At 45.9% G+C, this 17,503-nt stretch overlaps 1 protein-coding gene across 20 annotated transcripts in view; it reads right to left on the bottom strand.

The window, feature by feature from the left end:
- Positions 1-17,503, bottom strand: part of LOC139570845 (dual E2 ubiquitin-conjugating enzyme/E3 ubiquitin-protein ligase BIRC6-like) — a 138,207-nt gene that overhangs the window by 84,155 nt on the left and 36,549 nt on the right. For 9 of the 20 annotated variants that reach the window (XM_071393100.1, XM_071393106.1, XM_071393113.1 and 6 more), the window contains exons 29-52: positions 17,109-17,455; positions 15,806-16,025; positions 14,706-15,124; positions 14,221-14,348; positions 13,326-13,457; positions 12,779-12,994; positions 7,629-7,812; positions 7,246-7,446; positions 6,518-6,651; positions 5,833-5,986; positions 5,564-5,680; positions 5,272-5,429; positions 4,932-5,058; positions 4,671-4,781; positions 4,213-4,471; positions 3,418-3,989; positions 3,131-3,306; positions 2,838-2,952; positions 2,534-2,728; positions 2,218-2,418; positions 1,488-1,767; positions 1,109-1,365; positions 828-936; positions 473-697 (exon numbers count right to left, since the gene is read on the bottom strand). In XM_071393100.1, coding sequence (XP_071249201.1) covers positions 473-697; positions 828-936; positions 1,109-1,365; positions 1,488-1,767; positions 2,218-2,418; positions 2,534-2,728; positions 2,838-2,952; positions 3,131-3,306; positions 3,418-3,989; positions 4,213-4,471; positions 4,671-4,781; positions 4,932-5,058; positions 5,272-5,429; positions 5,564-5,680; positions 5,833-5,986; positions 6,518-6,651; positions 7,246-7,446; positions 7,629-7,812; positions 12,779-12,994; positions 13,326-13,457; positions 14,221-14,348; positions 14,706-15,124; positions 15,806-16,025; positions 17,109-17,455 — 5,037 coding nt within the window. The remainder of the gene's footprint in view (positions 1-472; positions 698-827; positions 937-1,108; positions 1,366-1,487; positions 1,768-2,217; positions 2,419-2,533; positions 2,729-2,837; positions 2,953-3,130; positions 3,307-3,417; positions 3,990-4,212; positions 4,472-4,670; positions 4,782-4,931; positions 5,059-5,271; positions 5,430-5,563; positions 5,681-5,832; positions 5,987-6,517; positions 6,652-7,245; positions 7,447-7,628; positions 7,813-12,778; positions 12,995-13,325; positions 13,458-14,220; positions 14,349-14,705; positions 15,125-15,805; positions 16,026-17,108; positions 17,456-17,503) is intronic. The other 11 variants (XM_071393116.1, XM_071393117.1, XM_071393120.1 and 8 more) reach the window with 9 other exon arrangements.

Raw genomic sequence — 17,503 nt, 5'->3', positions numbered from 1 at the left:
TTCGTACAGCCTAGAGGCCTGACTATGTAACCATTTGGATCAGTTATGGGTCCGTTTACTAGGTCCAGAAAGCACCTACCACCGGAAAATATGGCCTCCTCATGCGCTATTTGTCGTGGATCATCCTCCCAAGTCGTCCTATAATTAATGTCGCAACCAATATGCTCACATATGCCCAGTAAGCTCACCGTGAGCTCTGCCTTCTCTCCGAGCCGCCTCGTGCACCTAGAATCAACAACGCTTCAATAGAATGCGTTTTTGATTGGTTGTCAATGTTTTATCGTCGGAGGGACAAAAAAAAAAGTAATCGCTCTTAAAGTGATCCAAACTAAAGCTCTCTTTATCCACTCTTTTTGTAGTTATGATTTTAGTGTGAATGCTCCTGTTCACTTGAATTATAAATATATACATATATTTTTTCCCATTAAAGTTATCGTTACAGTCCTTGGTGTGAACGGCCCTTAACACTTACTCAAAGAGCTCTCTGTTGAGCAGCACTGGGAGGTCGTAGTCCACGGGTAGCTCGTAGCTGTGCCACAAGATGGCCGCCACACAGTGGAGGTGGGAGGGCGAGGGCATGACGAGGCCATACTCCCGTGACGAGGAGCTGCTCTGGCGCATGTAGCCTAAGGGGCCGCTCCTCTTGTGGGCCGCCACCAGCGATGAGTCATGGACCCACTGGAGAAGGGCCTGGATCCTGGAGGGAGAGACGAGGATTACAAGGTCAATATTAACATATCGAGAGCCGCTTTCACAGACCCAGATTACATAGATCCAGCAGTACTAGGCTCAACACCTATATCAGTAGATGTTAAGGGGGTCTTTACCTGTCCTTAGTCCCAGGATCTTGTATGGTTCCCAGCTGGTAGAGGATGTCAATGGTGGAGTCTGAAGAGAGACCGTTGAGCCTTCCAAAGAGCAGGGGACTGTTCAGGTCTAAAAAAATACAGAAAAATCACAAAATAGCCATCGATGTCCATATATAAACAATACTCAAACGATAGTGCCATGACATACAGAGCTGAAGGACAAGATCCTTTGATTGAAGTATAATTACACAAATTATAATGTGATCAATGAGCGTTTTATTCATGCGGCGGCTAATTACTGGTAGGGTCGGTGCCGGAGGCTGCACAGTTCCTCAGCAGGATGTCGATGAGCTTGAGGCCGATGCGGGTGGACTGCAGGCCGATCTTGACCAGCACGGCTTCGATGTTCGGCGAGTGCATGCCGCAGTAGGGGGACATGAGCAGGGCGGCACAGGTCTGAAGCAGGTTGGCGGTGGGGGCAGCGGCGCTGGCCATCGTGGCCTCCAGGTCACTGACGTGGGTAAGACAGTGGTGGAGCAGACGGAGCCAGCCAATACTAGTAGAGAAAGAGAGGGCAAGAAAGAGAGATTTGCTGTGACACTACAGGTGTTTCATTTATTTTTTTTACTCTAAAGTAACATTTAACAGAAGTTCCTATAAGGGCAAGTATGTCTGTACCTGGTTTTAGAGACCTGGTCCTCAGAGGGCAGGAAGGGGTTGTTGACGGTGGCTGAGGAGGTGTTTCCAAAGGCAGTGAGGCCAAGCAGTTTGATCTGAGACAGGCCCAGGGTGCTGGCGTCGCGGGGCCGGTGCAGCCTCAGACACACGGCGGACGCCACCTCAGCCTTCACCAGCTGGATCTTGATGTAGGTGAGGCCGCTGGTGATGATGGGCGTGGACAGAGGCAGCATGTTGACCCCGTCCGCGCTGATCTCAACCGAGACCGAGGAAGGGCAGGCTGGCGAGAGGACAAAAGGGACATCGTCAGGGTTAGCGATAATAGATGGTGGAATATGTTCAACTTTATTTTCACCAACCGGTACTGTCTGGCACAATGGTGTGTTGTGTTTGATAGAAGCACGAAAAAGGTTTTCCATATTTAAAATGGCACTATAGCCGACAGCGGTAGGTTAATATTTGAGTGGGTGAAATAAGTTAGTCATGAGGAAAACTATGCTTAAGGGGTAAGTAGACAATGTGCCCTTAAGGCTCTAAAGCAGAGTGGCACAGCTCTCTTGCTGGTACCTGAGCTGCAGTCCTGCTGCTTTTCACTTAAATGATCAATTAGACAACTAAGGTAATTGCATTGCAAAAGATTTTGCTGAACTCTTTATATTAAATTCAGTCTCCTATTTAGACAACTCGTCTGCACTAGTGCCCCCCAGCAGGGCCGTGGTGCAGTACTCACTGGCAAGAGAGGCCAGGTGTGGCTGGATGTGCAGCTCTTTGAGCAGAACGGCGGCAGGAAGGTGGATGGTGAGGTCACACCACGCCTCCTCCGGCAGGAAGATGTAGGACCAGGCAGCCGAGCGCGCCCGTCTGTGAGGGGGCGTGGCCTGAAGGAGGACCTCAGCCGGCTGGGCCGTGGGGCTGCTGGAAGTGATGGTGCCTGCAGAGTGACAAACAGCATTCAATAGGACACAATTCCCATTTTACAACACATAGAGGTCAAAGGGAAAAACACAAGAGAACCTATTCAACACGAAAGGAGAAGCTCCACTTACCAAGTGGAGCAAAGTTGTGGAGTCCCTCTGCGTTGTCGGGCTCGGCGGCTAGGACCCGGGCTTTGAGGCTGCCATCTGCAGCCTTCCCTGGACCAGTGTCCAGAAACTTCATGATGGTGGACACCATGCTGCGTGCTGTGTTCACTATGGCCCGTGTGCTGGTCACCATATTGTTACAGATCAACTGGACCCCACCTGCACACAGGTCAAATACAAACACAAGCTGTTAAGTCTAATTGAGAGTCCAGTATACCCGAACAAGGATATTTCCCAATTGTGTATGTATGTAGGTGTGTGTGTGTACCCATGTCGTGGAATGCCTTAAGTGCCTCGCTGGTGTCCAACACTCGGAGGATGAACCAGAGCAGAGGCTCAGACAGCTGGCATGTCGACAGGGAACCCTGGGAGAAATACAAAGACTGCTTGTGATTTAAAAACTTTCAGAATCCACGGGTCAAACAATTATAAATCTAATAAACTGAAGTACTATTAAAGCAAATCTATTTTTCCTCACTCCTTTTTAATCTTGACAAGTAAATCTCTAAAAACAGACAAAATCAATGATGTCCGTTCAGTCATGGCTGAGCTCAGTCTTACCTGTCTGCCCATGTACCCACAGGCCATGTAGGTGAGGATGGGCTGCAGCATAACCTGCACCGAGGTGGCCCTCTTGCTCAGGGTGGTGAGGATGGTGAAAAGGCCGTCTCCTACAGAGATGGCATCTAGTCCTCCATGGAAATTCTCATGCTTGGTCAGGTGGAGACCACTAGCACCTAAAGATAGGAAGGTAAAGCGTTATCAATAAGAAGCACTTCAATATCTTATCCGCTAATCCCTCTAAATAAACGTTTTCTAAAAAAGGGACGTGTGAGGATAAGGCCTACCTATGATCATAGCCATGGCGCTGCTGTTGCACTGGCCCAGAGCCGAGAGGATCTGGCTCATGATCTGCTGGTTGGCCAGCACCAGATCAGCCACTCCGGCCGCAGGGCCCTGGTTAGGGGAGGACCCCCCCGCTGCCCCCTCCTTGCTGCCGCACACCTTCTCCTCGTCCGACACGCTGCTGTCCGACGCCCCGCTGCCCGCCGGCGGCAGACGCCCGCTGAACTCGCGGTCGCCCGACAGGGGGAGCTGGACCAGGGCGTTGACCAGCTTGAGCAGGTCGAACATGAGTTGGTCGCGTGTGGTCTCGCCGCACACCGCCTTGGCGTCGCCGGGCCGGATGATGTTGGCGAAAAGGCCTCCGAAGCAGGCACGGGCACCCACAGCGCTGTCGGAACCGCTGCGGGACACCACCTTGTCAGAGCAGGTGATGTAGTGGTGCACCAGGAAGGTGATGGACTCGATGACAGAGGAGATGGTGGTCACCGACACCACCTCAAAGTTCTGCTCCAGGGTGAACTCTAACAGCTTGACCTGGGCGTCCAGAGGACCCTGGCCTGACTGGAACGGACCCCTGAAGGACGGGCGGAGGAGAAAAGACAGGATCGTTGACGAAGGTGCTTCCTAACAAATCATTGTACTGTTTTGTGATGGAATCAAAAGGATGGGTTTTGTTCCAGCCCAGCTCGAACACAGATTAAACTGAAGACGATGATTAGTTATCATTTGAATTACGTGTCTTAAGTGCTGGGGTGAAACAAAAGCTGCTTTTGATGTCTCTAGAGTAAACAACCTACCTCTCAGTGGACAGGATGTGCATTAGTTTGAGCAGGAACTCACTAAACATCTGTGGGCAGGTGGAAGAGAGGTGCACCTGGAGTCTGGTGAGGAACTCTTGCATAGCTTGGGTGGCGGTTGGGCCGACCTGGGAGCTGTGCTGGCTGGTGCCGTGGGGGTTGCTCCCAGACAGGAAACGCACGAGCACGTGCACCAGAGTAGGGTCCGACACCATCTGCTGGGCCGTGCTCTCATGAGCTCCCATCCCACTGCTGGAGGCTGCGGACAGAGACGCACAGGACCAAAACACACTTGATTAAAAAGGAGTACTATTGAAAGTCCTTTGGCCTCATTTACATCTTCGGTTACACTGCATATTCAATATGGATTTACTATTTCGCAATTCTCAAATGGGAAACGTCAGTCAGAGTTGTCAGACACTGTCTTGAGAGTGAAACCTTAAGAATGGTGGACTTACCACTGGAGGGCATGTTGGTCATGAGGGTAAGGGAGTGCAGCACCAGGCACCAGGTCCTCAGGGAGGTGTTGGGGTACCAGGCTAGCACCGACAGGAAACTGTTGATCGAGGCTGCAGGGAAACACAGGAGACGGCAGTTTAACATACACTTCCCCATGTGAAAAGGAAAACAGGGAATGATTCACACAAGATAAATCCAGTGGTTTGAGAGCTAAGCGGCGAAAGGGAGTGAATGGAGACACACACAGGGTGACCTCTGACCTTGGTTGAGTGGGATGGTGGGCACTCTGCTGGCGTTGAACAGGAAAATATCTGATCCACTCTCCTCAGTGCCCCCAGAGCAGGAGTTGAGACTGAGGGTCAGCCACAGTTGCAGCAGAGACTCCATCTAAGGCAGAAACACATGTGAACACTTCATCTACAAATCCACTTATCCAGGGTAACCAACGTATTCTTGAGAATGGTACAGTACGTTACCTCTACTGCCACATCATTACAAAACTGTGTAGAGGGAAGTAAAAAACAGAGTGAAGTGCAACAAGTCATTCAAGTCTTCTGGAGTAGCAGAGACCCTGGACTAAACCGTCTGTTGGTGACTGACCTGTACGTGGTGCACCTGGAGCATGGAGAAGAGCTTGTTGAAGCAGGCACTCAGCATGGGGATGGAGGAGGCCTGTACCATTAGGCTGCTTCCTGGTGGGGAGCCCCCACGGAGCCCCCTCAGCAGAGAATCATCCGTCCCATTGGATGCCTGGGACACTGAAGGGAGAGAAGGGACAAGGGTCAGCCATCTTTGATGCTTCGCAAGTCTTTACATTTTTTCCCAAGACTCAAGTGTACATGACCAAACATCTAGAAATATATATATATTTTTTTTTTCGGTAGGTCTATACCTGCGGGGGACGTTGAGGTGAGCGCCTGTAAGATGGAGTCGGCCTCCAGAGTGGCCATCATCTTGAGCATAAGCTCAGCCTGCTGCTCCAGCCCCACCTCCAGGCGGGCGTCCAGAGCTGAGGGAGAGGACAAAAAGGTCAGGGTTAAAAGGTGGAACATATTCCTTTACATGCATGGAACACGCTGGAGTACAAAGAAGCAGAAGTGTGGAATCCAGTTTGGGAGCTGATATCCGGATACAATTTTTTTTAAATAAATGAGCCCTTACCTTGCGACACAGATACAGAGAGACTTTGAGACCCAGGCTTTTCGGCAGCAACCGGGGGCTTGGACACAGCAATCCCTACTCCCCCTATGTAGGGGTTGTAACCGTAAGTGCCATAGTCAGCACCCCAGTAGTCATACCAGGTGCTGCTAATAGGCTGTAGGAAGAGAGAGAGAGAAAAGGGAAACGCAAATGCAGTCATTCTTGTCAGATGCTAGCTACCGGTATAATATTACATACACATTAACACTACATTCTTTTGCATGCAATGGTGGAGTTTTCAGAAAGAAAAGAAAGAGTGAAGAGGAGAAATACTTCCCCAAGTTTGCGAGTTTGATTGATTGGGTCTACATACACTAAATTGCTTTGAGACTCAAAACGCCTGAGCGGAGTTAAATTGGAAAGTTTCTGAGAAATTAGAGTGCAAGTTTAAGACGGAGGTGGTGTTGGGGAGGGATTCAATACGACTGCAGAACTTTGTATTACATGTTATCTAAAAAATGCATTATGAGAAGAGGTTGAACACTATGGTTCGAAGTTTGTATAGCTACATCATTGATCAGTGGGGTTAATTTAAGTTCATGTACTAACCCGAGGTGATTGTGTCAATACTGAACTCAACAGAAATGCAAGAGAGCATGGAGAGAGGAGTGGAACAGGAAAAAGGTGAGTCAAGCAAATTACATACCTTAAAGACTTTGGCGGCGAGGGGATCTTTTTCCAAATCAATATCTAAAGGATCAATATCAACATCCATGAGGTCTTGTAGCAAGTCAAAGTCAATGTCTTTATCTTTTTCCAAAGATGAAAGAGATGGAGCACCTTTGGATAACGAAAAGAGCTTTAATATTGCCAAGTAAGCACACTAAAACCAGCTAACTCAGAGGCCTTCTCTTAGGAAGTCACTAGGCAATTTTAAGGCCTACAGACATTTATTTCTGCAGTTGAGAGGGAGTCCAAACAATGGATGTTTGCCCACTAAATCAGCAATCTGACAACTTTAGCCAAAATTCTGACGTGATATAAGTGCTTTTGTGTAAATCATTGATGTCGTCTAGGGAATTAAGATTTGTGACAGTACCACGAAGTAGTGCATCATTTTCACAGATTAAATCCCCTTAGTCTTATTAGAAAACAACCACCACCCCTTGAAACATCTGGATATCTAATATGCAATGAAGATACACTGTTTGAACTCCCCCTCCAAAAGGCAAACAGTCCACTCAGAATCAAACTGGTTAGAGAAGCTCTCAATAGTCTCCTTTAAAATAAAACACTGAAAAAAATACTAAAATAAAGATGCAGCTAGCTAAAAAGGGGAAAAAAAGAAAAACAATTTAACACAAATGCATCCATTTGGGGGGGGGGGTGAGGTCCATGTGTAAAATGTTGTCAAGGACGGGCCTACCAACGCACTTTGGAAAACAGAGGAGGTCCCAGGAGTACCTGCGATGATATCCGGAACCAGGGCCTCGTCGATGGTCTCCACCTGGGGGATGGAGGTGGACTGGGCCAGGGAGTCAGAGTCTATCCCTGATGAGGACGACGATGCCCCTGCCTCCTCACCCACCGCCCCCTCGTCCATACCATCTAGGGACCCTGGGGACAGCAACTCCCCTGAGAAAAGGGGACAGTACAGGACAAGTTTAGTGCTGGGAGAAATCAAAACGACCAGACTCCCAGCAATGCAAGGACTCCCCAAATATATTGTTCTCTTGAATACCAGCTTTTGCTGGAAAACAGTGTTCACAATGAAGTGTGAATTAAAGAGTGAATTGAATTGTAGCAGCACCCCCTACCCGCCAGGATGTCCTGCAGCATGCAGGTGAGGGAGTACTGGGCCCAGGCCCCTCCCCAGGAGATGTCCCCCCTGTTGAAGTCTGTCCCCACCAGCAGCAGCAGCAGACGCTCCAGCTGGTGCTCCGACACCACCTCACACAGGTGGATAGTGGGCCTGGTGGCGTTGGCTATCCTGGCCAAGACCTGCAAAGTCAAATCAGACAGTGATCAGCATAAGTAGCAATTTAGAGTCAACCAAATCCATCTTCGCCAGTAGTAGTAGATTTTTTTATTTTATTTTTTATTTTTTAATAACGTTCAAGGTAAACGGACTATTTCTCAGGTCCAGATCGTAGAATATGCATATAATTTACAGATTAGGATAGAAAACACTCCAAAGTTTCCAAAACTGTCAAAATATTGTCTGTGAGTATAACAAAACTGATTCTGCAGGCGAAAACCTGAAATCTAACCCGGAAGTGATTTTTTAAAATTTAAATCTGTGTTTCCTGGCCCGTCTTTCTTCCATTTAAAGGGGTATCAACCAGATTCCTTTTCCAATGGCTTCCTCTGGCTGTGACCAGGCTTTAGACATAGTTTCAGGCTTTTATTTTAAAAAAATTGCGAGATTTTTCTAAACTAGTCAGGTGTCCTCTGATTAGGTCCTGCGCGCGAGAGGGGTAGCTCTCCATTTTTTCCCCTCTCTCTTATTGAATAGGTTACGGTCCGGTTGAAATATTATCGATTATGTTTGTTAAAAACAACCTGAGGATTGATTATAAAAAACATTTGACATGTTTCTACGACCATTACGGATACTTTTTTGAATTTTCGTCGAACGGAACGAGGCTTTGGTTTTCTGAACATAACGCGCAACCCAAATGGTGTTTTTTTGTTATAAAAGTAATATGTATCGAACAAAAATAACATTTGTTGTGTTACTGGGAGTCTCGTGAGTGCAAACATCCGAAGATTATCAAAGGTAAGCGATTAATTTGATTGCTTTTCTGACTTTCGTGACCATGCTAATTTGGGGCTAGCTGTTGTAGCATTGATTGATACACTCACAAAAGCTTGGATTGCTTTCGCTGCAAAGCATATTTTCAAAATCTGACATGATAGGTGGATTAACAACAAGCTAAGCTGTGTTTTGGTATATTTCACTTGTGATTGCATGATTATAAATATTGTTAGTAATATTTTGCACCCTGCAATTCAGCGGTTGTTTAGGAAAATGATCCCGCTAAAGGGATCCGTAGCGCAGAGAAGTTAACATTGGTAGCAGAGGATGGCTAATAACTACAATGTGCCACCTCGCTTCGACGAGAAGAGGTCGTACGAAAGTTGGAAAAATGAACTTGCAATCTGGACACGGGTTACTTAAAAAGGACGTGAAAAAGCAAGCACTTGCGGTGGTATTATCGCTCGAGGGAAGAGCGAGAGATACAGCACTGGAAATATCCGTTGAGGATTTGAACAAGGATGACGGTATGGGAACTTTGATCACAGCACTGGATTCTGTATTTCTTAAAGACGAGAAAGACCGTGCCTACGAGGCATATTCAAACTTTGACAGTGTTACGAGAGATATTTCGGTTGCAATGACGGACTACATCATTGATTTCGAACAGAGGTACAATATGATGCGCAAGTACGACATGGTTCTCCCGGATGCAGTGTTAGCTTTCAAGTTGCTAGATACTGCCTGTCTAGATGGTAGGGAGAAACAGTTGGCTTTGACTGCTTGTACTGTGCTGACTTTTGCATCAATGAAGTCGGCACTAAAAATAATTTTTGGTGAAAAGACGTCTGTCGCGCCAATAACAGATGGAATGCAAGTGAGTGACGCAGCATATTACACTGAGCAGCAGAGAAAATGCGCCAAGTCACGTTCTCAAGACAACCAGAAGAGGGCGGCATTTCCCGGCACAAATCCACTGGACAAATATGGAAGGAGATCAAAATGTGCTATTTGTCAAAGCACTTAGCATTGGGTTAAAGACTGTCCTCATAAAAATGAACAAGTTAAACTAACAGAGGAAAATGTAAACACAGAGATAGAGCAGTGTAACATTACACTGTTTTCAAACAAATCTGCTTCTGATACTGAGAGTTTTATAGTTGAATCCTTAGGATCTGCTGTGATTGATACTGCATGTACACGGACAGTGTGTGGTGCAAAATGGCTTGATAGCTATGTCAGTGAACTAAATATGAAAGAAGTACAAATGATTGACACACCAAGCAACAGAGCTTTCAAATTTAGAGATGGGAGAATTGTCCATTCTACCAAGAGAGTTAAGATACCAGCAAAAATTGTGTCACATTGAAACAGAGGTGGTCCCTACAGATATCCCCTTACTATTAAGCAAAGCTTCCCTCAAGAAGGCAGAGGCTGTACTAGACATCAAAAATGACAAGGCAGTGATGTTTAAACAACCAGTGACTCTTGAACTTACTACCTCAGGCCACTATTGTGTAAACATTTTAGACAAAGACATCACACATGTGATGTCCATGCAAAAATGAGATTCTGACTGACACAGAGCACATGGAGATTCTGACAGTCACAGAGAACATGAACACTAAAGAAAAACAAAGTATTGTTAAAGCTTTACAAACAGTTTGGACATGCTACAGTTGACAGACTTCAGAAGTTACTCAGCAGTTCAGGGAATAATGATGATGAGAAGTACGAAACTGGAAACAAAGTGTACTACAAACGAGTTGACTGTCAAGAGTGGAAAGGACCGGGAGTAGTCATTGGTCAAGATGGTGTGGTGATATTTGTGAGGCACGGAGGCATCATTGTCAGGGTGCATCACTCAAGATTGCGGAAAGTAAATGATCAACAAGATAGAGGGGCTGTTGCTGAGAATCAGTCTCCTAATGAAAATGACAAAAAGGACACAGTAACAGACACAAACCTACCAGATGTCGCATCCAATGATATGGACACTGAAACTGACACAGGAAATGGAGCAGAGACCTTCAACCATGCCACAGGTAATACTGTTGAGCGTTCAAATGAGGAAAACATTCAACAACAGCCACATGTGTTAAGAGAACATGGTTGTTCCAATCTGAAAACTGGACAAACTGTTAAATACATGGACAGAGAAAGTGGTATTCCACATACAGCAACCGTCATTGGACGAGCAGGAAAAGCAAAACACAAGAACTGGTACAACTTGCAGTACTCTGAACCAGCTACACTTTCTGGTACATCAGGGTCGGTTGACCTGTCACTTGTAGATAATATCAGAATTGAACCAATGGAAAATCGAGAAAAACAGAATGACATTCAAAATTATGATGTTCTTGAAACAAAGGACGTGTCATTTGACTCAGCTAAGCTAGATGAGCTCAGTAATTGGAGAAAAAATTGAGTGTTTGAGGAAGTCAAAGACATTGGCCAAAAATGCGTCTCAACAAGGTGGGTTTGTACCCTTAAAGAATCCTTAACTGGAATAGTGCCTAAAGCACGTCTAGTGGCTAGAGGTTTTGAGGAGCTGGCTGCTAAAGAACTCCCAAAGGACTCACCGACATGCGCCTCAGAGTCACTCAGATTGCTGATGTCAGTGATCTGCCAGAAAAAATGGAAACTTAATTCCATAGACATCAAATCTGGATTTTTGCAGGGAAGAGAGCTGTCAAGGGACATTCACATCCGACCTCCGCCTGAAGCTAAAAGCGAAGGAACACTGTGGAAACTAAAAAGGTGTGTGTATGGACTGGCAGATGCATCACTCTACTGGTACAACAAAGTCAAGGCAACAATGCTGAATACAGGTGGAAAAATGTCACAAGTGGATCCTGCAGTCTTCTATTGGCTTGATCAAGACTGCAATGTGACTGGAGTACTTGCCTGTCATGTTGATGACTTTATCTGGTGTGGCTCACAGACATTTGCTTCAACTGTGATTCCACACCTCAAAGCTGTTTTCTAGGTTGGCCGTGAGGAGCATGATCATTTTTGTTATGTTGGCATAGAGTATATTACAGTTGATGGAAAAATACTGATGCAACAGGAGAGATATCAAGAATCTTCAACCCATCCACATGGATTCTTCAAGAGCCGTACAAAGGAATTCCCCTCTATGTGGAATTGAAGCTGGTCAATTGAGTTCAAAGATAGGACAAATTCTATGGGTTGCGAGACAGAGTAGACCTGATGTAATGTTTGATGGTTGCAACTTGGCATCTAACACAAAACACGCCACTGTACAAACCATTCATGAGGCAAACAAAGTTGTTCGTAAACTGAAATCACAACAAGTGACTTTAAAGTTTCAGCATGTTGGAAAAGATGACTCTTTGAAACTAGTTGTCTTCAGTGATGCTTCGCTAGGGAACCTTACAGATGGAGGCACACAAGGTGGACATCTAATCGTGTTAATGGGTGAAGGAGGAAGATTCTCACCTATCTGTTGGCAGTCAAAAAGGATCAGTAGGGTCGTCCGAAGCACACTTGCTGGAGAAACCCTTGCTCTTGCGGATGGAATTGACAATGCTATCTTTCTTGCAACTCTGTTCTCAGAGCTTAACACTGGTGGGACAAAACGGCACTTTCTACCTGTAGTTTGTGTCACTGACAACTACACATTAGTTGATGCTGTGCAGTCAACCAAGTCTGTCACAGAGAAAAGACTTCAAGATTAGCAGCATCAAGTAACTTATTCAAGGACAGAGAATCCAGCGGTCGACCACAAAGGAACAGCTTTGCTGACTGTCTGACTAAAAAAGGAGCATCCGGTCTTGTGCTCCTACAGGCTCTCAGTAATGGAAAGTGGCAGCTTGAGTAATACAAAATAAAAACTGTCACACAACCCATTTGTAATGGGGATCTTGAATAATACGTGGACATTTAATTATGTTGTTGATGTTTTATTTGTCTTTAAAGAAAAGGGGGAGATTGTTAAGTTCATGTTTTAAGTATCCCTATATTTCTGTTATTACGGGGCTATCACTCAGTCAAGAGTGCGCATGCGCAGGAAGTCTAGTGGTTGATGGACCTAGCCTTGAGTGTAATGGCTACCTTGTAGTGTGTTCATATAGTATAGTAAACTTTGTTAAACTGGAACCTTGTCGTTGTGTCATTTCGAGTTAACAGTGGTAACATCAAGTGTGCCCTCTATTCAACTGAACTCGAAGTTGTGGCTGTGCATACCTTGCAGACGAACAGCAGGAGGTCTGCGTGGCAGGTGAAGTCCATGGAGAGGAGGAAGAGGGCCAGTTTCTGTACCACGGAAATGCAGCGCTCATGGGCCAGGGTGAAGGGCAGAGGCTCCACCTCAGGTGGCTCCTTGGCGGCGGTGGCCTCTGTGTCTAGGGTGGAGCGAGGCCACTCGGCTGTACGCCTCAGACGGATCAGGTCCTTAAAGTGCTGCCAGAGCGAGAGATGGAAAGGCAAATGTCAGGCAGGGGAAGTCGATGAATACACATGGTTTCATCGATCACTATTGAAACGAGCATACTTGTAACCTGTGTAAGTGTGTTAGGTACAGAAGTTATGCTTAAGTGTATGCAGATCTGTCGTAACTTGTGAAAAGTTGGCCCCAAAACATGCAGTGTTGAGGATATTTGACTTTATATTCTTGTGTTCCCAAGATGAGGAAAAGCCTAGAAATAGAATTACTTAACTCTTAGTCATTCCATTTCCAGATTGATCAGTCAAAACAGAAAGCTTTCCTTTTCAGAGTTTCTGAAATCCTCACCTTGGATGTGGCCTGTTTCAGCTTGGCCTGCTCCACCAGCAGTTTGTACGAGGAGCTTTTGTTGCTCTGGATCTTCTCCTTCTCAATTTGCTCCACCAAAGCTTTCTGTTTTGCCTTCAATAGATTTAACTGCTACAATGAAAAGGGCATGATAAATATAAACACTGCACAGACCATCTACTACATGCAGAGACGTCATGCGAAGCCATTAATAAGAGGGAGAATCCCAGTGGTGTAAAGTACTCAAGTAAAAATACTTTCAAGTACTACTAAAATCGTTTTTTGGGGTATCTGTACTTTATTTATATTTGACAACTTTTACTTCACTACATTCCTAAAGAAAACAAATGTACTTTTTACTCCATACATTAATCCTGGCACGAAAATGTACTTGATACATTTTGAATGTTTATCAGGACAGGAAAATGGTCCAATTCACACACTTATCAAGAGAACATCCCTGGTCATCCATACCCCCTCTGATCTGGCGGACTCACTAAACACAAATGCTTCGTTTGTAAATTACGTGTTGGAGTGTGCCCCTAGCTATCCGTAAATTTAAAAAAAACTATTGTGTTGTCTGGAGTGCATAATATAAGGAGTTTGAAATGATTTACACTTATTTTTTATACATAACTATATTTTAGCAATTACATTTACTTTTGATACTTAAGTATATTTAAAACCAAATACTTTTACTCAAGTACCGGTAGGTATTTTACTGGCAAACTTTCTCGAGTCATTTTCTATTAAGGCATCTTGGGTACTTTATCCACCACTGGAGAATCCCATAATTGTGACAAATACAGATTCATGAGGTATGAAAAAACATGGCAGATACACAACTCCCTGACGTTTTTGAGATGGAACGAATGTTGGATTTGGACACATTTACCTGTTTGTGGTGCACCAGCTGTTTGCGGATCTTGCGGGAGTACAGACGGTCCAGGCTGCTGTTCCCTTTGGTTGATCTGTTGGAGCTGGAGGACTGGAGGCTGTTATTTATAAAGCTCCACTGATTACCTTGATTCATTGGAGAGAGATGGAAAAAAGGCATGTTAGACTTGTGTTTTGGGTTCCAAATCAATATGCATTACCCTGTTAAAAGGATTCATGATGCTCAAAACTGAAGAAATATTGTAATAACTTAACTTCATAGCCACTCAAAACCAAGGGTAATAGAATAAGGTTTCTCCTAAGCCTATAACGTCACTCATACAAGGCTGTTTCTTAAAGAAAATGAGAAACACCACATGCATAAGTCAAAAAAGGGGAAATCGGGGAGACAAAACAAGATCACTTTGGGATTTCTTGACCTCATAAATCATCAGTGCCAGATCTCATCGGAGAGCTACACCGCACTAGCCTACACTACACTACCTGTGAAGGTGCGCTCCCTCTCCTTCCCTCCCTGGTGCTTCTTGCCTGCAGACGCCTCGTCCTCCACGCTGGCCACGTAGTCCAGCAGTCGTGACACAAGCATCACCACCCAGCTGATCATGGGGACGTCCAACACACCTGCCGCACACACAGACACACACTCATAGGCTGCTGGTTGAGTCCATGGTCCAGGGAGGCCGGTGTTGGTGCTGGGGCCAGGGAGTCCCCCAGCCCCCCATCCCTGCTGCCAGCCCCAGCCCAGGGACCCTCCGGCTAGCCCACCTTCAGTCCTGCGCTGGGTAGCCGACCGGGGCTGCTGTAGGGGGGACAGCAAGCTGTCCAGCAGGTTGAGCAGCCCCTCCAGCACACCGCTGTTGCTCAGGGATCTTTGACCGATACAGGACAGGAGCATGAAAACTCTGAGGGAGGACACAGAGGACACGGTCAATCTCCGGAAACATGGTAAAACACAAAAAATCGATAAGTCTGGATGGGTGCTTCTGATACATTCAAACCCATTAGTATCTTCACGTGACAACAAAGACTTCTCTTTATGGAATCCAATTTCAAATGGGCAGTAGTCGGTTTATGTTGTTTCCAAGGAGCTACAGTTTGTCAGTGTGGTGTAATCAATCTAAATAAAGGACTGAAGTGGATCGTAGGGCTGGGAATTGCCAGGGACCTCACAATACGATATTATGGCGATACTTAGGTGCCGATACGACACGCATTGCGATTTTCACGATTCTATATGCATTGCGATTCGATATTGTGATTTTATTGCGATTCGCTGTTGCAAACATATTGCTCACCATACGTCTGCTGCAGAGGGACAAGAGAGCGCCACGAGAAAATGAGTTTTGACCAGTCAAAGTGCTGAGAAAACTAATCGGCTCCCTATTTAAAAAGACAGAGAACAAGCTATGAAGGAAAAATACTGGAGATTTGATGCAGGTAGAGCAAACTAGCGCAAAAATAATATTGCGATATTGTCAAAATGATACATCGTCAAAAACAATATCCCGATTTGTAACTATTGGATTTTTTCCTGCATCACTAGTAGATAGATATAGCGCCTCAGACGGATCGTAAAAGCCCACCTGTCCTGGGGGAAGATGAGCAGCTGCTCGGAGTTGTACAGTTCCTGCAGGACGTTGGAGAGGAACTGGCCCCACCAGCGCTCCCCTCCACAGAGCTGCACCAGCAGCAGACCAGCGTGCAGGCGGATCTTGGGCGTGCCACTAATGCACAGGTGCTTGAAGAGCTCCTCGCAGGCATGCGCGTGGAATGTGCTCTGCAGAACGGACGGGACTGCGTGCCCTAGAGGGAAGAACAAGGAGAGAGTGAGCATAATAGAACACAAGAAGCAAGTGAGAGGTTGGAGGTCAAATGAGAGACAGGGAAAGTTGGAGGGGGAGAAAAACAGGCAAAACATTTATAAATACTGTACCAAGGACAGAGATCCACTGAGAAGGTATGTTAAATAATTGAGGAGAAGACGCAACAGAGGGGTAAAAAGCAAGTGACGGACCAAAACATTTAATAGCAAAATGCACTTGACTAAATCAAATAGCCTTCAACAGTAAAATAAAATTATAATTCAGCTATCCTAGAAAAGGGGTTTCATATGACAAGAAAACCCCAGTCCTTTAAATAGCAGCTCTTCACTTCAGAGAGAAAATAGAAATTTAAAGGCTCCTTTGCACTGCTGTAAACAGGGCCCATTGGAATTCACTGAGGGTACAGAGACAGTGCAGGTATAAAGCCAGGCAGCATCAGCAGCAAGGGGGGTAATCCATTATTCTCTTTCACGAGAGGAGACTCATGAAACTGTACGACGAGCTGCTAGGGAGCATCAGTGGGGATTTGATGGGTGAGAGAAGGAGATTGTTAAGTACACTTAACAGCGGCGTGGGCTTTCGGGTTAACTTTGAACAACTTTAAAAAGAGAGTTATCAATGTGCAACTTTTTCCAATGAGACCATACAGAATGCCTTGTGAGAATATGGATAGCAAACATTAAATATGTATGCTTTTTCAATTCAAAAGGCAAGTGCGGGCAGAGAAAATTATTGATTCATTCCTAAAAAGATGGGAAAGTTTTTAAAAATTCATTCTTACATCGCTTGAAATAATTCATGCTCAAACATGGCTATAACGTCCAAAAATGCGTTAGGCTTTTGCAAGGGGAAAACGCACGTATTGAGGTGCGACTCACCAAGCAGATCAAACACAGAAAGACAATACCAATGTCCTCTAGGGATGTTGTGAGGACAATGGACAATCGGGTAAAGGATGATATTGGTTTGAAGCTAGGCCAACAGAGTTGCATGAATATGGGACAGTCAGAAAAGTAGACCCCCATCCCTGATACAGACCCTGTGGCCCTCCCAGACATCTCACCGTTGTTGGAGTGCAGCAGGCTGAGGAGTGTGTCCAGCAAGTAGCGGATGATGGTTCTCAGCTGCTCGGTGGATGAGTTCTGGATGAGCTCCCGGGGGTCGTAGGGTTCCGGCAGGACCTTGCGCCCGGCCCCTAGGGACACGCGGAGTCTCTGAACGGCGTGGTGGGCCAGGTTGAGCTGCAGCTGCAGCTGAATACAGTCCTGGTAGGCCGAAAAGACCCGAGAGTCCTCCTCCACCGCCTTGTCGGGCTTGCGCAGGAAGTACTGGGCGTTGTTGGCACTGTTGAGAGGAGGCAGGTCGATGTTCTGGAGTAACGTCTCCAGCCGGTGGCACGCCAGGTTGTACCTAGAGAAAAATGGAGAGTCAACTGGGCATGCAGCTTATGTATATAGT

Source organism: Salvelinus alpinus, chromosome 3 (genome assembly GCF_045679555.1).
Source record: "Salvelinus alpinus chromosome 3, SLU_Salpinus.1, whole genome shotgun sequence".
Classification (NCBI taxonomy): Eukaryota; Metazoa; Chordata; class Actinopteri; order Salmoniformes; family Salmonidae; genus Salvelinus; species Salvelinus alpinus.
The sequence above is the reverse complement of the archived record's forward strand: the minus strand, read 5'-3'. Positions and strand labels throughout refer to the sequence as shown.